The sequence below is a fragment of the Nomascus leucogenys genome, chromosome 22a (genome assembly GCF_006542625.1).
Source record: "Nomascus leucogenys isolate Asia chromosome 22a, Asia_NLE_v1, whole genome shotgun sequence".
Classification (NCBI taxonomy): Eukaryota; Metazoa; Chordata; class Mammalia; order Primates; family Hylobatidae; genus Nomascus; species Nomascus leucogenys.
In genome coordinates, this window is record NC_044402.1 from 110810369 (window position 1) to 110836412 (window position 26044).

The 26044-nt window shown below is 34.7% G+C and overlaps 1 protein-coding gene across 2 annotated transcripts; it reads right to left on the reverse strand.

Annotated features, from left to right (window-relative positions):
• Nucleotides 1-24793, reverse strand: MYL1 (myosin light chain 1). Of its 2 annotated transcripts, none has more exons than XM_003254022.4 (7): nt 24525-24793; nt 12143-12170; nt 8175-8318; nt 4088-4261; nt 3563-3640; nt 880-922; nt 1-318 (listed from the first exon to the last, which is right to left on the reverse strand). In XM_003254022.4, exons 1-6 carry the CDS (start codon nt 24648-24650, stop codon nt 894-896), a joined length of 579 nt encoding a protein of 192 aa, XP_003254070.2. In that variant the 5' UTR covers nt 24651-24793; the 3' UTR covers nt 1-318; nt 880-893. The 2 variants fall into 2 exon arrangements, with proteins under 2 accessions (XP_003254070.2, XP_004092070.1); XM_004092022.3 differs by lacking the exons at nt 12143-12170; nt 24525-24793 and adding exons at nt 12423-12447; nt 13197-13264 and having other exon boundaries at nt 5-318.
• Nucleotides 24794-26044: the final 1251 nt, after the last annotated feature.

Below are 26044 nucleotides of genomic sequence, written 5' to 3' on the forward strand. Positions count from 1 at the left end.
TTCCAGACTGACCAAAATTGTTTATTGATTTATTGTTTTAAGAATGTTTGTTGATTCATGGTAGATGATAAAGAATGGTGCTTGGATTTGAGATTGTCAATATTTTATTCTTCTCATCTAGAGCAGCAGATACTTTGTTTGTGTGGTATGAATTCAATTCAGAGAAAAACTGAAGATGTATAAAAATTCAGGGAGTTGCTCAGTCTTGAACAGTCCACATTGCTTTGTTTTCCTGAATGATGGTAAACAGATCTGGAGAGTTTGTCATGGGTGTGATTAAAATAAGTTTCCAGCCAGTCTTCCAAAACAATGCTTGTTCTATAAAGAAAAAGGGAAAATGAATTAGATATTGATTGCATCTTTTCAGAAAGAAAACTCAGGAGGAAATAATGTGAAGTGTAAGAGAATAAAAAGCACAAAGTGAACCAGCACTTACAAGATGAGCCATTTCCTAGTTGTAAGAACCTGGTTGCAAGTGCTTGAATTTGGACTGTTATAACACGGTTTTCTAGAGCAGAAACTGTTAACAACTACTTTGGTTATACAAAAAACGTTTGCCTGTGCTTTTATTAGTGTTCCGTTCCAATTAAATTAATTAACTAGTCTCTGGTTTGTTGAGTCTCTACTGCATAATTGTAGTACAGTCACAAAGATAGAATTTATGAATGGAAATAAAAACCTCATAAGTTTTTGCTTATACACTCGTACAAAAATGCTCTATTTCTAAATAACCCATCTCAAGGCATTAATATTTTCTAATTAATATAAATATCTCTTAAGAACCAATATTAATCTACAGCATATAAACTGACGCTGTCAAGTTTTAAAAAACACAATATCAAGAAAGCCTTAAATATTAAAGAGGGAACTGGTATATACCTTGAGAGCTCCATTCAGATAGACATGATGTGCTTGACAAAAGCTGTAGGGGCAAAATAGACAAAATAGACAATTTAGAGTTAGGAAACAGTCAAATTTAATAAAAGAGAGGTTTAATGAGTTAGCTCAATCCTATTTTTAGCTGTAACAGTAGTTTCTTTTCTTTTGTATTTAAGGTGTGTATAGCTCCTAATTCTTAGTAGTGGATTTATGACCTTTGCCCTGATTTTGCAAATTAATTTTTTGAATAAGTGGTACATTCACATACATTTTTATTTTTAACATGGGGTCTCATTGTGTTGTCAAGGCTTGACTCAAACTCCTGGGCTCAAGCAATCCTCCTGCTTTAGCCTCCCAAGCAGCTGGAACTACGGGCACATGTCACTGTGCCCAGCTATGCTTAAAATATTTTCTTTAAAGTATGAAAGGGTATAAAACAACAAAATGTTTCCCATCACTGTCTGCTAGGCAACTGGTTCCCCTTTTTATAGCTAAATTGACAGAGCTGTTTATGCATATACAAGACCACATAAATATGTTTCTAAAAATCTTTTTACACAAAAAATGTCATACTCTATACATTGTTTTGTATTCCTTTTTTCAATTAATAATTTATCTTACAGATATTATAACTGTACACAAGAGTGTCCCTATTTTTTAGGGCTGCAGAGAATTTCACATTGATACATTGATGGACATTCAATTGTTTTCACATTGATATGTTGATAAAATTATACTTTGGACATTAAATTATTTAAAAAATTGGCTATTATGAACAGCACAGTAATGAATAACCATCTATATATGGTCATCTCACTTGGGTGAAAGTGTATCTAGAGACTAAGTCTCTCCAGGAGTAGATTTGCTGCAATTAGTAGTACCACACCATCACCTAGTGGTTTTAACAATACGCATTCTCATCAGTAATACATGAAATTGCCTGTTTCCATACCCTCTCCTCAGCCCAAAGTGTGCCCAAACATTTAATCTTTGGCAATCAGCTTATTGAAAAATGATTATCTCAGTGTAGTTTTATATTATTATTATTATTTGAGACAGAGTCTTGCTCTGTCGCCCAGGCTGGAGTGCAGTAACGCGATCTTCACCCACTGCAACCTCCGCCTCCTGGGTTCAAGCGATTCTCGTGCCTCAGACTCCTGAGTAGCTGGGACTATAGGCACGCACCATCACGCCAAGCTAATTTTTGTATTTTTAGTAGAGACAGGGTTTCACCATGCTGGCTAGGCTGGTCTGGAACTCCTGACTTCAAGTGATCCGCCTACCTGGGCCTCCCAAAGTGCTGGAATTACAGGCGTGAGCCACCGCACCCAGCTGTCAGTGTAGTTTTAATTTGCATTTTTAAAAATTATTAATGTAGTTTGTCATCTTATTCATTTTATTTCCTATGAATTGTCTGTTCATGTACTTGCTAATTTTCTATTGGATATGATCTTTTATTAATTTGTAGTAGTTCTTTTTTATTAGGAAAATTAGCTCTTTCTGGTATTAATTGAAAATTTTTTTTTCTGGTCTGCTGTCTTTTGACTTTGCTTTGGTGGTTTTGCCATATTGATTTTTTAAAGTACGTGGTTAAATTTGTCAAGATTTTCAATGCCTTCTGGTTTTTGTGTCACTGTTAGAAAGAAAAAACGTAACCACTCCAAAGTTATAAAATTAATTCTTCCATGATTTTTGTGCTCTTTATGTTTTTAGCTTTTACATTTCACATGTAAATTATTTGAAATTTGTCTTGGCATAAAATTCAGATTTGACTTCATTTTCTAGATGACTGTCCACTTGTTCAAACAATATTTATTGAATGATTCTCTATGGAGTGTATTTATGGTAATAGCCAAATGTGAAGAATTGTGGACGGGGAAAAAAGTGAAGTTTAATCAAGAATGTCAGTGAAGATATGTTTGGCTAGGCCCTTTCTTTTTGTCCTCTTCTCCATCCTGTCCTTTCTTCTCCTTTCTTCCCCTATCATTCTCTTCTCTTCTTTGTTTTTCTCTTTTTGTCTTTATTTATATGTAACTTAATTCATTCTCTTTGGGGATAGAAACATTTTTAAATTTTCTTACAAATTAAAAAAAAATTTAAATTTGTAAATTATATTATGCATCTTTGTTTTGTGTAGTGCATTGCTTTCACACCCTCTGGGTGAAGCTGCTATAAATTGGTAGCAGGAATTAAACAATTGGCAACTGTGGGATGACTTTCATTTAAGCAAGAACACTAGACAAGGAGAAGAAGTAAATTTTAGCACCAGCCTGGCCATTAGTGATTTGACCTTCACCAAGTAACTTAACCTCTTTGGGCCAAAGCTTCATTTTCATAATTGCTTCATATTAGTAAACGACTTTGAGATTTCTTCAAGTTTAATATTCCATTAAATTTGATTCTGACATCAGCCCTGTCTAACTCATAGGGATGTTCTGAAGATCTAACAAAAAATATATGTGAAAATACATTTTAAGCTTTAAAACAATGCACACTATTGCTAAAACACACTGGAATAAATGTTATTTATATGTTCAGATCCTCACATATCTTTTTAGAGTTATGCAATTGATTGTCATATGTTTGTCAATAAGGAAGGAAGAGGAAAAGAAGCTCAAAGGGAGTCCATCATCAATCTGATCAGTTAAGAGTTGCTGTAACCACCAGTGAGCATTGATTCTACCTTCGTAGTTGATGCAGCCATTGGAGTCTTCTTGACCTGCCATCAGGGCTTCCACTTCTTCCTCTTTCATCTTTTCACCTGATGAAACAAAACTCTCCTTTCAGAAAGAAGGCCATGTGATATTTTCAAAATCCACCATAGGTCATCAGTCAAGGGCTTCTGGAGACTAAACTCTTGGCATGTAGGAATTGTGACTTTCCCATTCTTTTGGTACTTAATGTATTGTCAACTAATTGGTTTTTGAATGAGTTAATGAAATACACATTACCCGTTGTCATACAAACTGTGCCCTCTAAGAACTACCATGCTTTCCTTTACTTATTCATTACCAATATTTTAAGTTAACATTTTCACCAAACTCACTGCCACTGAGGCCAATTGAAATGGTCATTAACTTTTGACTATTTTTTTTCCCCATTTTCCCTTTGTAGTCTTTCCTCCTATTTTGGTGATGACGTGATTCTCCTGTCATGTTCTTTTTTATATATTCTGTCTCACTAAGTCCACTGAAATAAATTCCCTTACCCAGGGTGGCTAGAACATGGCGGAGTTCAGCACCCATGACTGTGCCATTGCCTTCCTTGTCAAAGACACGCAGACCCTCAACAAAGTCTTCGTAGGTGCCCTGGTCCTTGTTGTTGGAAATGGCTTGCATCATAGGCAGAAATTGTTCAAACTCAATTTTCTTGGCATTCAGCTCTGTAAGAAATTGCAATTTTGAGGGTTATTAGCTACCATAATACTAACTCTGAGTCATAATTTAAACTTGAAAAGTTATTCTAGGTTATCTGAAAAACCTTCACACAGCTTACATTTCAGCTGGTAAATTGCTAAAATATCAAGAATATGGTAATAGTTAACGGCATGAGGTCTGGAGTTCCAGTGCCTGAGCTTTTATTCACAGTCTACCATTTGCAACTCTGACGGTGCACAGGTTAACCTTTTTGTGCCTCAAGTTATCATCTGTAAAATAGAGATAACTAATAGTGTTATCGTGAGAACTAAATGAGCTAATGAATGCAAAGTTTAATAGAATATCTAGGATAAACTGAGTGCTTAATAAGTATTAGCTTTCTTTATTATTGTCCATTTCATATTTCCCATAAATACTTGCAAGCAATAGAAAAATGCACTGAGATACGACAAACTCATTAGTGGATTAATACAGTAAAACTTAACTTTAGTACATATTCCACCTTTGTCCCCAGCTTTTGGAGGGCCTTCCCTTTCTTTAAATTTTAAGTAATTTAAGGAGAAGTTTACAAGGAGAGAGTGTGTGTTAAATACTTTGTGATCTCCTGACTTCTTTGTACCTTAGAGGCCAGGAGATGATAGGACTTTATTATCTTCTGACAAGGTAAATCTTATTCATGGAAAATCTGGACAGTCTATTTTATACTATCCAGATGTATGCAAATGGGTAAAGTTATGTATTCACCAAATCAAATTTTTTTACTACTCTTCTGTACTTCTATTACACGTAATTTATATTTTTACATTGAAATTATATTGAGTAATATTTAAAAAATTAAATTTGAATGCTGAATGAGTATTTTACCAAATAATTGCATTAAAGATAGATGTTTGCTAAATTGGAAGGTGACATTTAAAGGTTTCAGCCAGGCGCAGTGGCTCACACCTGTAACATCACCACTTTGGGAAGCCGAGGCAGGTAGACTCCTTGAGCTCAGGAGTTTGAGACCAGCCTGGGCAACATGGCAAGAACCCATCCCTACAAAAAACAAAAACAAAAACAAAAACAAAAAAGGCCAGGCATGGTGATACATGCCTGTAGTCCCCAGCTACTTGGGAAGCTGAGGTGGGAGGATTGCTCGACCCTGGGAGGTGGAGGTTGCTGTGAGCCAAGATCACGCCACTGCACTCTAGCCTGGACGACAGTGTGAGACCCTATCTCAAAGAAATAAATTAAAAAAATTAAAATTATGTTTGGCTGGGTGTGGTGGCTCACGCCTATAATCCCAGCACTTTGGGAGGCTGAGGCAGGATTGCTTGAGCCCGGGAGGTTGAGGCTGCAATGGGCCATGATCATGCCACTGCATTCCCACCTGGGTGACAGAGTGAGACCCTGCCTCAGAAAAAAGAAAAAATAAAAGAAAAAATAAAAATAGGGTTTGCCCTATTGCTTGCTCAGTTTATCTCATGCTCTTGGCTTTTCTACATGATGTAATTGGAAATTTCCTTCCAAAGAAAATGAAGTAAGCAGGCTGATTTTCAGTTTTCCTGAAATCAAATTTTCTTCTAGCAAAGGAAGGTCTCCAAAGAATTTTCAACTGTCAAGGGAAAGAAAAAGATTATTTGTTATCTCACACCCCTCTCTCTGTTTCCTAATGGCAAAGATAAACAGCCTGAATATCTACTTGAAAAACTTCAGTTTTGTGTCTCCTTCAAAAATTATTTTTGATTGACACATACTAATTGTATGTATTTATGGGGTAAAGTGTGATATTTGGATACACGTGTATAATGTGTAATGATCAAATCAGGATAATTAGCATACCGATCGTCTCAAACACTTATCATTTCTTTGTATTGGGAACATTCAAGATCAACTCTTTTAGCTATTAGAAAATGAATTGTTGCTAGTATAGTCATCGTATAGTGCTTTAGAACACTAGAACTATTCCTCCAATCTAGTTATAGTTTTGTATTCATTAACTGACCTCTGGCTATCTCTTATTCCCTCCTCTCTTCATTAAAGATAGATGTTTGGTAAGTTGGGAAGTGGCATTTAAAAATAAGGTTTCTGTTGGGCGCAGTGGCTCACGCTTATAAACCCAGCACTTTGGGAGGCCGAGGCGGGCAGATGCTTGAGCTCAGGAGTTCGAGACCAGCCTGGGCAACATGGCGAGACCCTGTCTTTACAAAACAAACTAAAACAAAACAAAAAGTAGCTGGGTGTGGTGGTGCACATCTGTAGTCTTAGCTACTCGGGAGGGACTAGAGCACTAGAATTTATTCCTCTAATCTAGCTGTACTTTGGTATCTATTAACCAACCTCTGGCTATCTCTTATTCCTTCCACCCTTCCCTGTCTCAAGAAAGCACTACTTTCTACTTCCCTAGATTAAAATTTTTTAGATTCTACATATGAGTGAGAACATGTAGATTTATCTTTCCATCCCTGGATCATTTTACTTAACATGATGTCTTCCAAGCTCATCCATCTTGCAGCAAATAATAAAATTTCATTTTCATGGTTAAATAGTATTCCACTGTGTGTCTATATATATATGTATGTGTGTGTATATATACCATATTTTCTTTATCATTCATCTGTTGATGGACATTTAAGTTGATTCCATATCTTGGGCATCGTGAATAGTGTTGCAGTAAGCATGGGAATACATATTTTTTTGACATATTGATTTCCTTTTGTTTAGAAATATACCCAGTAGTGGGATTGCTGGATCATATAATAGTTCTATTTTTAGTTTTTTGATAAACCATATTATTTTCAACAATGGTTGCACTTACATTCTCAGCAACAGTATATAAAAGTTCCCCTTTCTCTGCATCTTTTTTGTCTTTTTAATAATGAACATTCTAAGTGGATAAGATAGTGTTTCATTGTGGTTTTTAATTTGCATTTCCCTGGTAATTAGTGATATTGAGCATTTAAAAATATATCTGTTGGCCATTTGTATATCTTCTTTTGAAGGTTATCTATTCAGTTCATTCGCCTATTTTTTGATTGGATTATTCGTGGGTTTTTTTTTTTTGGCTGCTGAGTTTCTTATATATTTTGGATATTAATCCCTTGTCAAACAATTTGCAAATGTGTCTTGTCTTTTTTGTTTGTTTTGAGTATCATTTTCCGTTAGACTATTATACTTTTCAATAAAACCATTGGGATTAAAAATAATTTCCTTATTCTAGAATAATGACTGGATTTCTGGATTGAGTAAATGACTTCTGCAATTTTGCCACTTACATTTATCACTGATTTTTTTCCTAGGATTATCCTTGTGCTCTGTCCTTTGACACCCTGCTTCTGTCCACTCATAGAAGCAGTGTGTCAAAGGACAGAGCATATGGCAGTCAGCATGTATTTTTCAGTTGCTTGACAAAGTTGCAATTTCATTTCCACAGCTTTTATCAGAGGAGAACTTCTCTAGAACTGTGCCACTGGAATTTACTCAGAATTGTTTATAAAGTGTTTTAAGTCATATTTAACATCTTTGCCAAAATGTGTTTTTGCCTTTGAAGATTTGAAGTCTGAAAAAATGTGCAGATTTGGATATTATTTCATTAGCCTTTAATTATGAACATTCGAAATTATGTTAGCGTTAGGTATTATTTCTAATATTTAATGCTTAACATTAGATATTAGCATGACATTTTACCACGCTTGCAAATTCTCAAAGGAAGTTTAACTTATAAAGAAAAAAGCTGAGACTTTATATGGTCAAGAGGCACACTTACCACAATCAGGAATAAACTGAGCCCTACTATGTGAAACATTTTTAAATCAATGTTTCTCTCTCTCTCTTTCACACACATACACACACACACACACACACACACACACACACACACACACGGCTACACACTTCCCTATACTTCCACACTTCTTGGAAAAATTGATCCGTTACCTTCATTGCTGGGGTTTCCCAGAACTTTCCTGACCTCTGCATTGGTGGGATTTGTGCCCAGAGCTCGAAGGACATCACCGACCTGGCTTAAGGTGATCTTGGAATCACCTGTTCTGTCAAACAGGAGAAATGCCTCCTTGAATTCTGCAAAAAGCAAGAAGCATTAGAGTGCTCTTTTCTTCCTCTAACCTATTAATTAAACCTAACTCCATCAAAAATTCAGTTCAAACTCTTCTGTTTTACAACTTCTGCCAACAGTGCAAGTTGTTATCTTGGATTCTCTTTTTGTATCTCCAACTATCATTGGCAAAAACTTAGCATTTCTTTTTGGGATTATTTTAAAACAGCATTTCCAACTTTAAGTTGCCTGTTATTGTTAATCAGATATGGAAATTGGAGCTCCTAGTCATATTCATATTTCCTTTACCTGCCTGGAAAGCAGGATTGGGTTAAAAAATTCTAAGGCCTTGAGAAATTTTAATAATCTCTCATATAATTAACAAGATTAACAAAATTTCAAAAAGAACAAATTTTCAATCAGTCTTATGGTATGTGACGTTAACTCAAACTTTTCAAATTATGTAGAAAAACCTCCTCTTGAGGTACAAATTTCCTAGGTTATCCCTTTAACCAGTTTTCTCCAGGAATAACTTTATTTTTCGGAAAAATTTAGAAAGGTGAGACAAATCTATACATTCTGTAGTTTATTAACTAATGTGTGACTCTATTAGGCTCCTGGTATAATTAATTCAGAAGGAGAAATATTTGTTTTGGTGTGTTGCTGCGATAATCTCTTTATACTTTACCCTTTTATCAAATAATACATATGGACATATGTTGCTATATCAGCTTTAGAATTTCGGTATGCCTTGTAATTACAGTTTTATGGAGAAAATTGTAGATTCACATGCAGTTGTAAGAAATGATACAGAAAGATCTCTTGTATGCTCTGCCTGGTGTCTTCCAGTAGTAACATTTTGCAAAATTATATGATCATAACCAAGATATTCACATTGGTAGATGCCATCAATTTTAGTCACATTTTCCCAGTTTGTTTGATTCATTTTGTGTGTATGTGTGTGTATTAAGTATACACAGCCATTCCCATTCTTTTATGAATACATGTTTTAAAGTGTTCTCTATTCTAATTATAATCATTGTATTGATTACTTTCTCTAAATTTCATCATTCTCTTTTGGTAGAACTGGTTTGACTTTCAAAATTATAGTGACAAAGAATTTAGAAATGTATATCTAAGACAGAAAGAGTGCTACTATGGATCTGGGGGCCAGTAAAACCATTTTGTTTAGAACTTATAAACTAGATTACATTTTCTGGGAAACCCAAAAGTACTGCTGGTGACTTCCAGTTAATATCAACAATACTCAAAAAATCATTTGTGAATAAATTGGTAGAAGTGAAAGCATTTTTTTTAGGCTATCAGTGGTTTCAGATGAAAAGGTGTTGTCTAGATAGATTACTCAGCAAAGTATTCCATCTTGCTATTCTTCCATCCCCTAATCTAACATCGCATTGACATTATATTCACAATTCACTACAGATCATGTTACCATTATTTGTTAAAACTTCCCCCTCGAATTGTATGCAATTTGACTACAGATCAATTCCCTAAGCTAAAAAACTGCTGCAGGCACTGAGAAGTCATTAGTCAAATATTATTTTTCATCTTTCTAAGGGACATGTGAAACTGAACTATTCTTGTTACTGGCTTCAGGCTTTCATGGACAGACTGCTCAGCAGGCTCACTATTACCCTGGTCAGATGCCGAAGTAGAAATAGGATTTTATGGGCTGTAATAGAATCACTCTGACATTAACACTTTTGGTGATTTAAAGGCAGAGACCAGAAAGACACTATTTTATTACCCCAGAGTTTTAACCCAAAGTTTACTTATTCTCTTGAAGAATTAATACCAGGGCTGGTTATACTATTTTCCAGGGGCTGGTTGCCTGTTTCTTTTTAATAAAATTTGATTCGGATACAGCCATTCCCATTCTTTTATGAATTGTCTATGGCTTTCTTCACACCTCAGTGACAGAGTGGAGTTGTTTTTACAGAGACTCTACTGGCAGCAAAGCCTAACGTACTTACTATTTGGCCTTTTAAGAGAAAGTTTGCTAACCTCTGGTCTATAACAGTATTGTTCTAGAACTTTTTGGTAATAATAGAATTGTCATTCTGGGCTGCCCAAAAAGGTGGCTATTAACTATTGCTCTTGAACACTAAAATGTGACTAGTGCAAGTGAGGAAAATGGATTTTAAATTTTATTTTTAATTAATTAAAGTTTAAATAGCCACATGTGGCTAGTGTCTACTGGAGAGCACAAGACTTGGACCTTTAGAATGATGTAATTTTCCAGTTTTTGCACCCTTTCCTTCAATCCTGTGATAGATTCCAATAGAGCAGCCATGAACAAAATTCTTTAACCACTAAACAAGGAAACAAACTAAAGAATACTTTCATTTAAGAAACTATAGTTTTTCCACATAATTTAAAATGCTTACATTTGTTTTCTTGCCACAAAGAAAACAGTACACTACACCCATGTTTACTGAACTTCTGTGTCTAAAATCTATTTCACAGATGCAATAAAAGGTTTAATGCTCAACGTTAAATCCTTGAGTCCTTGCAAGGGTTTTTAAGTCCTCCATTGCTTGATCCTACAATAGTTTGGTCACAACAACTGTAAATTAGCTATTTGAGAGGACTGGGATGCAGTAGGGTGACAATGTAGCAGCATCACTAGTTAAAATGCATTAAAAATCAAACAAATTATGGTAGAATCACCAATTGTTTTCAATGAGAAAAAAGTCCTTCATAGTATAATTTCAAATAATCTTGAGTTATGAGTCACCAAATCATCTAATCTGTCTACATGAGGCCATCAACCATGATGCAGATGCATGCCAGTCTGTACTACAGTAAATATCCCTTTTTCTCAATTTGTGTTCAGATATGAACTATTTCAGATGCAGAAACAGACTTGAAGAATGTGGAATCCTTTAGGTAGAGAACTGAGTATTTGAATACGTTCTTATTAATCACCTATAATTATAATTATTTATATTTTTCATATCATAATATATGTAATACAGACATAATACTTATGACCAATATTCTAATTTATACAATATTTTGAAGCTAATTTTTTCTCCTCCTTCCATCTATAGGTTTATTTATGTCTCAGTTCATTTAGATACGTGACTCTTTCACTCCATAAAACATTCCTCCCTGTACTTTCTAATGAAAACATCAAGCTCCTGTGGAGTGTGGGATCTGTTGGATCCAAAGACCCAAAGGTGAAAAGGTTGACTTTTTAGGGAAACTATTCAGATTCTCTTGAATCTTAAGAGTTTGGAGTCTCCTAGCTAGTAATCGTTTTTATAAAATAAATTTTTAATCCAGTTAAACCAGGAGACATTTAATGTTCCTTCTACAGTTCTATGACAAATTAATTCTTCTTTGTTTCTGAATTCATTTTTGTTCTACAACTCATTATGTTATCCACTGAAATGATATAGGTTTAGTAATTGGGCAGTTTTATAATCAATTTTGTTTTTCAAATTGACAATTCAGACTTGTCAAATCTCAAAGGATTATATTAGCAATTTAACCATCTAAAATCTACATCTTTTTGGTATATATATATATATATATATATGGTATTATCTATTGTATCAAGTTGGTCTTATTTAGATATCAGTAAATATAAGGGCCTATTTTGTGGTGCTTATCTTTTGTTTGTTAAACATTTGATTACTGAGTATCAGCAATCGTTTCAGGTTGAGCTAATTTATATTTAGAGTGATCGAGAGCAATTTATATTTAGAATGGCAACACCAGTGGGGATAATTAGGAAGAGCTAATCTCATCCCAAGGGAGTTGGTTTTCACACATGCCATCTTTATGAGTGTGCACATTTAACAACCATAGCTTTTAAACTTACCATCCTGCTGTTCCTTAGAGAACTCGATCTGTTAGAAAGAAATTGACCACAAAGAATGTTTTAACCAAACAAAAATGTTCTGATTTTCAGTTGTATCCAGCTCATTCCCTGAGTAATCTTCAAAGTAAGCTCCAAAAGTCAGCCTACTTTTCAGAGTTCAGGCATAGCTTGGACACTAACAGGTTGAGCCGTAATGTAACATGCCTTGAAGATAAGTAATATTGCAGAAACTAGGCAGTGCTGTGCCTACATCTGTAGCAGAGAAACTCAATTCACTTACCAGCAATCTGGTCAGCACTGAAGGACTGCAGTGGTGAGGAAGAGAAAGAAAGAAAAAAAACTAGTACTCTTTCAAATGCATTGACAGAAGAATAAGTGCTGGTTGCTCTGAGATTTTTAGGAAGCTATGTAGGTGTCTTGGCCTAAGAAGGTTGCCTTAGGATACTTTTGAATCTAGGAACATAAAAAGCTATTGCAAAAGATAATTAGGGAATATCTTTCTGTATCTTAATGATTTAACAAATGCTACACTTAATACTTCCTAGAAAAATCATCTATAGTATATTTAAGATATGCGTAATAAGATACACGGTGTTAAAGTACAGATATACACATTAAAAAGACTACCTTAAGTCTGTCTTCTATTTAACCAGTGCTTAAAAAAATAGTATACAAAACCCAATGCATCAAAAGCAGTTTACTTAGTTTTAGCTATCAGCATCACTGGATTGTATTTTAATGTATAATATTTTGCTGTAGCTACAGGTTTTTTTCTTCTAAATTTAGATATAATGAATCTTATGTGATACAGCAAGAGTTGGTGAAGCATAAAGCACAGCTCTTGGAAGATGTATTTTTCCAGCTGATAAACAGCTCTAATTATTTACTCCTATCTTTAATGGATCTCAACAAAACCCAAAAGTAGATACTAAAGACTCATATTGAATATGTTCTCTCCTCAGTTCCATTCTTTGCCTATCTTTCTTCTCAATAAGATCATATCCTCTATCTATTTTCTCCTATAAATGACAAATTGTTGTCTCATAGGACCCACCATGATGGAGCGGCTGGGCTGCAACACAGCAGGGAAGCGGAAGAGTGAGTTGAGGGCTGCTCCGGTCCCTGAGTGGGGTCCTCCCTGGCTGAGGCTTCCTTTTATTTCTGGGCAAGCTTTGACTTCACAGCTAGCATCAGGTTTCAGAGATAAGTTGCCACACCCCTTGGAGAGTTCTTTAGCTTTCTTAGGGCAAAGGGAAAGATGGATCTGTACCCTGAGAGCTATTTTTAGGTGACCAGAACCTTGGAGTAGACAGCCATAGTGAGATGGAAGCCTGTCGGTACTTTTATGGTCTTTACTTCCAAGATGTTCTCTTGGAGCATCTTCCTTTAAGAAGCTTCCTATTTGTTCAATGGCAGAAGAGCTTAGAATTTCTTTAAGGTCTTGGGCCAGACCCTTCTCTTGATGACCGTGGACTTTGCAAACTTCTAGTCAGCAAGTTTTGGTATTAATGCAAGTTTTTGGATGGGACTGGTTTGGGGTTTCAAATGGCAACGTTCAAATGGACGTTCCTATAGAAGGAACGTCCTCTGAAGTGCTGTCCTTTATGGTAAAGTTCAGAGGACTTGAAAAGGCCATGCGCATTCTGCATGTTTCTTAGGATGCACTCAAGTGACAATCTGGTCAGATCTTTCAATCTCCAATTAAAGATCACTCTTTTGCAAGCATAATCTAAGCCAGGAATAGTTTTGATCTCCGCTTTTCATCATTCTCCTTTAGTCTCCTGACGTTAGGTCTGGTTATTTTCTTCCCTCCTTGTTATCTTTATAATGGCTGAGTAGTCATATTCTTTATTTTCAGAAGTTTTTCTAGGCAGGAAAGCTGATAGATCATTTTTACATTATTTTTCTCTCATGCTATACATTTTTTTTTTTTAACTACACATAAGTTCTTACTAGATCATGCTGCTTCTGTTTCTACGTCTGCCTTGGCAAACACTCTATGGCTCAGTCCCTAGACCAAGAAGCCAAAAGAATGCATGGCAGAGCTTGTGGAATACGAAATTGTACTTTATTTTATTTTATTATTTTTGAGACAGAGTCTTGCTCTGTCACTCTGGCTGGAGTGCAGTGGCACAGTCACAGCTCACTGCGGCCTCAAACTCCTGGGCTCAAGTGATCTTCCCACCCCAGACTCCTGAGTAGCTAGGACTACAGGCGTGTGCCACTGCACCCGACTAATTTTTATTTTGACTTTAACGGGTCTCATTATGTTGCCCAGGCTAGTCTGGACTCCTGGCCTTAAGCCATCATCCTGCCCAGTGTTGAGATTACAGGCGTGAGTCACCTTGCCCAGCCAAAACTGTATTTTAGAATTTTAAAAGTATCTAGGGGATTGGCCAGCAATGGGTTTTCATGGTAGCTTACCTGAAAATAGCGGGCAACTCCCTTCTGGAAATGGTACTGGGAAAAGTGGTACAGGAAAAGATCCTCTTAGGATGTCCACTAAAGTTCAGACAAATATTTATCAGTTTTCTACATGTTTAAAGCAGCTCACAGGCATAATGTATATTGGAGATTAATTGTAACTTGAGTACTGCTTCAGCAACTGTTTTTAAGGGGATGGTCACAAAAAGCATGAAGTCTTGCCTTCTAGAAAGACATATACTTTGTAGCTTCTCCTCAAACCATTTCAGAAGAAATCAGCATTTAATATGCATATCACTTTTGGCTCTAAGTTTATAAGTAGGAAAAAAAATCTCATAGAATCTTGAGTCCCATAATGAAGATTGAAAATATAATTTTAAAATTATTAGTACCCAGGTAAACATTTTGATGAATAGCTTGATATTTTGAAAGGTTATTGGGAAATGAAATTTAATAGAAGAATAAAAAATGCTTTGAGTCATTAGGGGGAAATGGAAGGGAAAGACAAAGGTGGAAATGTGTAACTTTGAATATTACAAGATTTGGAATCTTATAATTTTTGACATAAATGAAAGCATCAGAGCCTACCATGTTATCTTTGTGTTCTTTTTTAGTTTTGTAATTATATTTATGTAATTATGTTATTAAATTTGAATTGTCTTATGATTGAGAACTAGCATATATCATTAGATGAGCTAATAACTATAAATAATGCAAAATTAATCATCAAAATTGCCCTACTAAACATAATTATTTTCATATTTAATAATTTTTTTCAGGTAAAAAAGTGTCCTTGCCTAGATATAAAATATGGTTAATTTGTATAAAATCTATTGAGTAAACTGAAAAGTAAGTTTAAAAGTTGTATTTAGGGCTGGGTGTGGTGGCTCACGCCTGTAATCCCAGCACTTGGGGAGGCCGAGGCGGGCGGATCACCTGAGGTTGGGAGTTCGAGATCAGCCTGACCAACATGGAGAAACCCTGCCTCTACTAAAAATACAAAATTAGCCTGGAGTGGTGGCGCATGCCTGTAATCCCAGCTACTAGGGAGGCTGAGGAAGGAGAATCGCTTGAACTCCAAAGGCGGAGGTTGCGGTGAGCTGAGATCGCGCCATTGCACTCCAACCTGGGCAGCAAGAGTGAAACTCCGTCTCAAAAAAAAAATTTTTTTTTAAAAAAGCTGTATTTATGCCAGGTGTGGTGGCTCATGCGTGTAATCTCAGCACTTTGGGAGGCCTAGGTGGGCAGATTTCTTGAGACCAGCAGTTTGAGACCAGCCTGGCCAACATGGTGAAACCCCACCTCTACTGAAAATACAAGAATTATCTGAGCCTGGTGGCATACGCCCATAGTTGCAGCTACTCAGGAGGCTGAGGCAAGAGAATCACTTGAATCCGGGAGGTGGAGATTGCAGTGAGCTGAGATCGCACCATTGTACCCCAGCCTGGGCTACAGAGCGAGACTCCATCTCAGAAAAAAAAAAAAGTTGTATTTATGTTATGAGTAAGCTATTTCTAACAACTTGGATACTATAAAGTTTGTTATTATTATAATAGAAGCAGTTAAGTGGTATGCAGTTGTTAACTGTTTCGCCCTAGTCTTTCTCCATACCTTTATCACATAGAGAATGCATTTAGATTTTTTTGGTACTTACTGAGAATCAACATAAATATTTGAGCACTTTATTTGACAACAGTAGGGAAGGCTACAGTATAGTCTAGAGAAAAAAACTGTAGTTTAAAAACTAGAATACCTAGATTCCGTGCTCATAGAATAAATGGGAAATCCAATTTTTTTTCTCTGGCACACTTTTTTTTTTTTTTTTTTTTTTTTTTTTAAGACAGAGTTTCGCTCTTGTTGTCCAGGCTGGAGTGCAATGGCGTGATCTCGGCTCACTGCAACTTCCGCTTCCCAGGTTCAAGCGATTCTTCTGTCTGGCTTACTTTTATGAATGACAAAACTTATCTTCTCTCTCTCTTCCTTGGGATTATAGTGATGGGGTAATCAGTCCTTTGAACAAAGGCAAATTAATTGTGTAATATGAATACACAATGTCAGCTGGTTTCGGCTTCAGTTCTCTACGTCATCAATTAGTTTTAAAGATCAGATTTACCTTTCTTCTCTCTGGAATGCTCTCCTCTCATTGCTTCTTTTTACAAATTAAATATGCGACAAGCCCTGATAACATTTGTTTCCCTTGAAAGAAATGTTTCCTCTCTGTTTCCCCCAGTATTCAACATCACCTAGCTCTTCATCCCACTGAAAGTTTTTTAACCTTCCTGATTGTAAACTGGGAAGCGTAGGTCATTCCCAAAGTCATTTGTTCCTGATGTGGACCTGGATGTAAGCCTACCCCAACCTGTCTTCGATAGAGCACTTCCCTTGCCTTATTCTTAGGGTTCATCCCTCCATAACTCTCTATAGAATACCTTGCCTATATTTGAAGCTCAATAGATTTTCACTAAGTTAAAATTGTTAGAACATGTATATCCTAAGCTCCCCCTTCAAATATAAACTTCTCCTCTAGAATGTTGTGTACCCTGAGGGAAAAGACTTCACCTGCTCAAAGTTAGCATGTTCATTTTGAATTATTGATATATGTACTTTTATATTTCTAGCACTTTCCTTTAGATTTTATATAAATGTTTTTGACCTGGACTTCTAATTTTCCAATCCTCAATTTGTTTTTTTTAAGGCTCTTTTATATTCTAGCCTACATATTTATCTTAGACTCTTAGTAAACTAGTTACATTCCACATTTTTATGATTCGTGCTATCATTTGATGCCAGATTTAGGTAATAGTAGTCTGTAACATACTGCTACTAAAAAGTTTTTATTACAATGTTTACAAATTCTTTTTTACTTTGAGAAGCATCTTTCTAATAGTAATAATGAGATTAAGTTAACTAAACATCAGAAAATGTATATATTAAGTTGGTGCAAAAGTAATTGCGGTTTTGCCATTACTTTTGTACCAACCTAACAAAGAATTGAATTATAGAAAAAATATTAAAATGCTGCTAATCAAACATCTCTGGAATTGATGTAGGTTAAGCCTTAGTAAAAGAAGAGCTATAATTAAAGATAATTGGGGAGACATGTAACATCGAATACTGGGGGAAAATGCCCTGGGAAGGAACATGGACTACATTCTTCAAAGAACTCGATGGTCCTTGCAACATACAATGGGGACTAATGACTAGAAAGGCTAAATAAAGAAGCTAATATAATCAGGGCCAGTTTTCAATCAAAGAAAACATTGCTGTGTGCTCTCTGATTTAACGCCTGGCAGAGAGACCAAAGATCTGGATGTATATAAATCCTTAAACTTTACCTAATTTTCACTCCAATCTCACAGAGTTTCTAGGAACCACCATAGAAGGCCAGGAAAAGCACTATTTTGGAACTCTTAGGAGTTTTGTGCTTCAGAATAACTCAAGTCGAATGAAATAAATATTTTTGCATTTTTGACTTCAACATAGGATATACTTAGGCTAGTATATATATATATATAGTCTAGTTACTATAATATGGTATAAACAGGGGAAATTAAGAGTATTGAGAATATGGTACCAGCCCAGTTTCTGTAATATAAGAGAGATTAGGTGGTTAGATTGTATAATTTGATCTGGCTCGAGATAAAATCCTTAATTTTGTGCTATGAAGTCCTAGATCAGTCAACTGAATTCAGTCACATAAGAGCAAAAACTCAACTATTAAAACAATTCAGACCTGCAGGAACTAAGCGAGGTCTAAGTGAATTTTAATAAAAATCTAGAAACACAACCTGTTATACTTTTTCAGTTTTCTCATTAGCTTTCTCATGATTAATAGTTGATAAAGAAATTTAAAGTTTTTTGAGAGCTGGCCATACTTTTGTCTCCTTTGTGCATTTGTTTGCATGTAATTTCTTAAAAACCTACGTTGTGTTTTTGTTCATTCTTTCATTTTAAGAAATCTTTGTGTGTATGTTTTAAGACATAAATATCTGCTTCTTCCTATTTGTCTGGAATAAAAGTTCCTTTCGTGACAGCAGGGATAAGAATATTGGCATTGCCATTCTGGAGACTTAAAGAACTTGTGGAAAGAGAGTTAGATTGGGAATTTTGTTTTAGCTTTCTTATCATAAATCATGGGTCTTTTGATTAAATAACTTCTCTCATCTAGGCTATAGTTCCTCAGTACAAAATATTCTACTGCACGATTTCTAGGATTCCTTATGTTTCTGCAATGTTGTGAGTTTTCCATCCTTTTGTCAGTAGAATCTACTTCAACTCACTCATTTTAATGGGAAAGGAAGGATGCCTAAAAATTCAATAGGTAATATTAGTCTGAAGTAATTTAGATAAACAGGAATTAAACAAAACATGACTTCATAACACCATGTTCAAGCCCATTGGATTTTTTTATAAACACGAGACATATGCCACTGGGCATTTAATAGGTACTTTATCACAGTGAAAGGAAGAGTATAAAGTTGGTAAGATGTAGTTATATCTTTCGGGATACTTTTCTTGTCTGGCTTCACTTCACTGTTACTAATTTGTGACCACAATAGCCAGAATTTATCATCCATAAAATATACCTTTTAACTAGAATAATTGAAGCCATTTCTACTTTTATATTGTAATTTTTGCCCTTCAAATTCTGATTTGAGGTAAGAAACAAACTGTAGAAGTTGATATAGAAACAAACCACAGAAGATCTTATTTTTATATGAAAAGTATTTCAGTCTGAAGAGCAGCAGAAGAAAGTGAAGTATCAGCACAGACTAAATATAATCCTTTCCACCATGAGTCAGATGGTGCTTAATACTGGGTAATTATGGAATGAGTTCTAAAAACAACTTGCCAGGGGTTCATTTGCAGCACTAAAATGCCGAGAGCTAAATTTGGCACGGTCACTTTATGGTCTCCTTGTCTTGCAAATATTTAGTTTTACTTAAAAGTGTTATTCACTATTAATTGGTGAGCATATCTCTTCTTTTCAAAGCTGCATTTTCCTTTCAAAGGCATTATCCATCAAAATATAATTCTAGAGAAAATTACAAAATGCCCTTTAATATTTTCCCATTTCTCTCCACCTGTTCTCTTCTGTTACAGCATAGACATTTGAAAGAGGATATGTGATACTGATACCTAGTGATAGTGTCAAATAATTTCTGATTTGCTCCTGAGGTTATATTTATACTGCAAATGGATTAATATTGCAATTGGCTAACATTACAGTTGTATTAAAAATTAATTTGAACTATTAAAAGGCCAGAGTAAAAGAAAACAAACTTTTAAGATCATGTAAAGAAAAGTTAGAAACAACCTATACATATTTTTACCTATGTTTTTCTAATTAGAAATTGATTACATGTGTTCTTTTACTCAGAGTAGTTAGGGTTAAGGTTTTATCATATTGTACATGTGGCATTGTATTTCTGCATACCATCCCAAAGAATATAGGTTGGGATTTCCAGTTTAAATAATGCTGTTTTTTGTAAACAAAATAGGGATCTCATACCCTCCTTAGAAAATTAGCCTGATAGCAAAAGTTGAAGGTCATATTTGCTGTATGTGTGTTTAATTAAACCAAACCAAAATTACTAAAAAAACTCAGTTTCATTATATCTAATAGCATTTAAAAAATATCCATTTTCCATTTACAACATCTTATAGGAAGATGGAACAAAATGAATAGGAACATTTCTAGGTTCCTGATATTTCACCCTCCTTCTGTAGAACAAAACACACAAGTTGTCAGGTGCTAAGATGGGGAAAAGCTATGGAGAACAGAATAGTGGTGAACAGTCAAGGTCAAAAGTCTTGGTGAACTTGCTCTGATGTGTCTGTCATCCCCTCTTGGGGTTACACAGGACTGTGCAGGGCAATATAAAAACCACTCTACCTCATACCCTTAAGAGTAAAAAGGTCTCCTTTATACATTCTTAGAAACAGCAACTTACTTTTTATAAATAAGGGTGGTAGTTTCGGATATGGTTAACACAGTTGACTCTGGATTTTGCTTACTAAGTTAAACCCTAGGTCCATCACTTAACTACTTATTTGATCATATGTATAGCACTTACCCTCTTTTAAGCTCAGTTTCTTTAATTGTGAATAGTGGACACAACAACTTCAGTGTAATATTGTGAGGATTAAATAAGACAACATGGCAAAGAGTAAATTCACAATGAATATTGGTTATTGTTACAAAAAGCTTTATAGATTTCAGAGCCTTTCGTGGAGCATGACTTCATTTGATTTTTCTCAGAAATTCTTCTAAAGGAAACTGGATTTATATTAGCTTTGTTAGAAATCAGAAAAAAGAACTTACAGATGAACAAAAGTAATCCTATACCTGGGCCAAAACAAATTGGGTGCCACAATGCATATACAACTATCTGCCTCCACTGAATACCCATCAGTAAGTAGATGCATTTGGGAACATTAGATTTCTACCTTATACATTAAATTGAAAGTTTAAATCTTCCCAAGCATGTGGTCAATTGTTGATGCAAGATTTGTTATTTGATAGTTTCTGTCAATGCATTCTGTACCTTTACCACATTTTATAATATCGCTCACAATATCTAGTCAGGGCTGACCTGATTAAGTGGTGAATACAACGAGAATTAAAACTCAAACAGCACAGTGAGAGACGTGATTCACAATCCCATCACCTCACAGCAATACTGACATACAATGCATGCATCATGCAGAAAATTCACTTACACATTGAAGATCTACAATCTAGGCACATGGTTATGTTATTACTTTCATTGTTTTGCTTGGTTGCAGTTTTGAGCAATGCGTATTCTTCTTTTGGAACCTACAACCATACTTATGCTGGGTTTTAATTCCTGTAACTGTGATTCTGTTAGGCTGTGTTCTTTTGTTCTGGGTTACTGGAAGTATTAGCTCTCTGAAGGCAAAGAGTGCTTAGAACCACCAAGGACAATAACTTTAGTGTTCAAATGTCAGCAGTACTTTGTCGTTGAAAAGGGTACTCATAGAAAATCCATTAGGATTGGACATCAAGTAAGCATTCCTTCAGAGAGTATCATAAAATTTGTGTCAGAACAATTGAAGAAATGTTGTGAACTAATAACTAACAAACCAGGAAATCAGATTGGAAAGCACATTTAAGAAGTTGATAAAACTAATTAATTATATTCAAGATTATTCAAGATTTATGGGGGAATCAAATATATGGCTATTAAATGTAGTATATTACAATATGAAACATAGGTATTAGCTGGGAATACTATGGAGAAATTTGACTATAGTACTACACAAAGGCAGTTATGATTAAACTACAGCATTACTCAAAGTCTAAAGGACAGCCAAGTTTCTAATCTTATATGATTTATGAAAGAAAGTTTATAATCCAATTAAGTTTTGTTCTTTATTGAATTTTCAGGAAGTTAATGAATACATACAACAGCTTTATTAATTTCTTTAAAGTTCATTTTCTCTGCTTGAAAAAATTGTATAGCTTTTATGAGGTAATATATCTAGAAACATTATTAAGTGATTAAAAACATCATAATATAAAATGTTTTAATGTATGTTTTAATTAGGTCTGTTACCTCCTGGGATAAAATTAAAGTTTATAAAATTCTCAAGTTGTATCACTTTCTTTGGCCATGCTAGAATACATCTAAATATGCACTGATTTATTTCATATTAATGAATGCAAAGCATTGAAGACATTTACATTTCTTTACAAAAGTGTGTTAGTTTCCATTTGTTTCTCTTTTTTTTCTCTGTTGCAAATGGGCCTTCTGAATGGAAGATAAAGGTTATTTTTTTTCCTGTTTCTTCCAGATTCATTTAACTTCTTTTTGATTTGTGTCCCTTATTAGAATCCATCACATCTCTTGTTCTGCAATGAAATAATAAAGATGGAGCATACCCCATTCTCATAGAGACACTCCAGGGGTAATTTCCTTCTTTTGCTTAGTTGTACAAGCTCATATTGTATCCTTACAATATTACACAATATTAAGCTTGTACAACTCAATTTAACATATTGACATAATAATAAACAAATTTTCAAGATTCTGAAAAGTGTTGCTTCTCTGCTGACTATGAACAAGTAATTGGCTTAATTTCTGGATTAGAAAAGAGATGTTTTGTCTTTTCTTGGAGATCTCTCACCTGCCAAACTAAATTTTTATTTATGTACGCATTCTTACACAGTTCCTCAGGGAAGAAAATTAATGCCTGTTTTCATTAGTTAGATACTTCGTTTGCTTCTTAGGTAAAAAGGTACATTTTCTTTTCTTTCCAGAAGTTTGTAATACCAGATACAAACAGGTAACATTGTCTTATATATCACAATAAGTAAAGGAATAGCTTTGACACTGATTCATATCTCTGATGTTACTATAGAATGCAGAGTTAAAGATGAGGGACAATAAGAATTACTATCATGGCGATGATCTCACTTATTGTGTAGTGTAGACAGTATGCATCTATAAAGGATACATTAACTAGGATTGCTGGAGATGAAAAATTTGGTTTCCTCTTAAAGAACTGTATGCATGCAGTCCTCAAGGTAGAAAAACATTTATCAGAAGACCTGACATGTATTTTTTTTGTCCTCCTAAATGGATATCCATTAAGAATAGTTCTTAATCAATATTATATTCTATGACCAATTTTTTTCAAATACTTCAAATACCTACAAACTAAAGATTAAATATTCGTGATAATTTACTTATACTTTAAACAAAATTTCATGTTTAACTGGAATTTTATATAAATTATGAATATATTTAAATTCATTACATAATGTCTAAGGGTGATCTAACTAAATATTTTTGGGACTTAAAAAATTCTATAGTTATATTAAATAGTCAATGAAATGTTTGTTTATGGGTCAGCATCATAGTTATAAGTAAACAATGGTAAATTGGCAAAATTGAGATTTATTACATATACAACTTTTGGCTTAAGTGAAAAGATCACCTCATGGGCACTTTTGCTCATTGGTTTTCCATATAAGGCAGGTTTCCTTAGATAAAAATTTTCAAATTGTAATATGAGCCAATCAGAGTTCAGTGAATGAAGAGAAGGTGCACATTTAATGAGTCACATCACTGCAAGTTAACAGACGTACCTATTTTTCCAAAAGCAGATAATCTTTTGGCAATTGAGAACAAATTGCCACAATAATTGAGAACAAAGTGTTGACACAATAATTAATCACATTTTTCTTAGTTCAAGATCAGTATGCAAATACTGTAAGACATAAGCTAAAAGCCATGTAAATAGCAAGTTTTATAATTATTTTTGTTAGTTTCATTTTGAAGAAACTCACAAATTCTGAATTAGATACCGTGGATAAATAAGATGACAGTTATAGTCACTGAAACACTTGAGTGCATAATTTTCTGCACTGAGATCTCATTTAGTGTTGTATCAAATTTTATTAGGCAAAGCTGAAGGGAGAATTAACTTGAATTGCAAAAAATCTTCTTTTACAGAAGAAGTAAAGCAACTGTCAAATCCATAAAGGACAACTGGGCCATCAGCTGTTTTTAAACTTCTGGAAATAAGTAGGGGCTAAAACTTTCCTTTTGATGTAGTTGTAAGTAAGGGATCTGGTTTCCAGAAAGATTTTATTTAAAACCCAAACACTTGTTTAAATATTCTTAAATGCAACACCGTTAAACGTATATACTTTTCTCCTAAATAGTAAAAGTGCAATTTAGGGGAAAATGGAAACTTGAGAATAAAAAATAGAGCAAGCACAGGCTTCACACATGATACCATACTCTATTAATTTTTGAAATTATATGCTGGCATTCATTTTTTAAAGCAGGATTCTCTTCTTCAAAATCTACCAGCTCACTAAATAAAGCTATTCCTCTCAATGAAAAATACACGCCTTTGCAAGTTCCTAGAGATCCTTACTATTGAAAGATGTTTCAGTGACCAAACAATTCATCCATTTAGTTACCTTAATGGCAGAGAGGTCAATTTTTTCTTCTTTGGGTTTGGCTGGGGCAGGGGCAGGTGCAGGTGCCGGTGCCGGGGCTGGGGCAGCTGCAGCCGCAGGTTTCTTCACGTCTTTCTTTGGTGCCATTTTTTTTTTTTTAAAGGGTGGGTTAAAAAGAGAAGGAGTTCCTCCAAAAGAACCTGTCAAAATGATTCTTGGAAGAGGAGTGGTGGTTGGGTTGATCCACAGCCCAGTGTCTTGAAGGTGGACCCAGAGTGTTAAACGGTATAAGGGCATGCATATATATTTCACTTAGTGCCTAATAGAATCTTGACACATGCGGCTGGATTGGACAGTTCTCTAGTCAAGGGGGATGGCATTCCGGCTCAGACTATAAATGGAATCTAAAGGGTCAGGGTTTCATCAATTTTTTTTAACTCTCTTTCCTTTTTTTTTTTTCCCCCACCTCCATATATAAAGGAGAAAGGAATATGACAAAGGCAGCTTCAGATCCTTTGGTGACAGTGAGGTAGATTGACTGTAGTTTTTCTTGGTAGAATTACCGTTCTGCTGAAGCGGTAAATCTTTTTTTCCCACCTTGCCTAAGAGACTTTACTGAAGGATTCCATTTCAACCTGGAATTTTGGCAGGGAGTGTCACCAACTTTCACACAGCTCCTTTGCTCATGCTCCTCCCTCATTGCCATAATATGCAAGGAAATGTTGGTCAGCAAAGAGGTGGTGGTGGTTAAAAATAAAAAAGCAGACGTATAAGGAAAGCCCATCATGTCTTAAAGTGGCTTCCCTTCCAGGGAGCACAGACTCTGACACTCTTTCTTCCTTTAATTGTAGTGAATTCTATGCTAAAAAACTTCAACATGACTTCCTATAATTTAATTTTCTTTGTCTAATTTAATGAAGCATATCGAATGGATGGAAATGACAGCAAGATTTACCTTCTTGCAAAACAACTTTTCTAATAGTAAAGTAGCTTTCAAGAAAAGTAGATATTTATTTTCTGAATGGTGTAAAGTCTAATTATTTATCATATAAATCTTTTGTCCATACCAGAGAGACAAAATACATTTTTAGAGACATAGAGAAAAGAACTTTAATTATCAACACTGTGCAAGTTGTGGTAACTTGAAAGTTTTTCCTTTTCTGTCCTTGGTTTCCTCAGTTTGCAGGGCTAGACTCATATTAAGAAATATAAGACAACCAATGGGCATTTCATAACTTTGTATGTGGTAAATTCTGCCCAGAGAGGGGGTTACAATTAGTAATCAGTTATTTCTCAGTCCCACTCTCATTTCTGTTGTTTTAACTTGTGAGATATTTAATTAATGAGTAGTTATTAACTAGTTTAAAAAATAGTTTGGGTTTTAAAAGAGCACATTTATACACTTTATATATATAAAGGATATATATACATACACATACATTTACTGTATGTGTATATATACACACACATATACATTTACTGCATGTGTGTATATATACATCCATACATGTATACAAATGTATGTGTGAATACACATATAT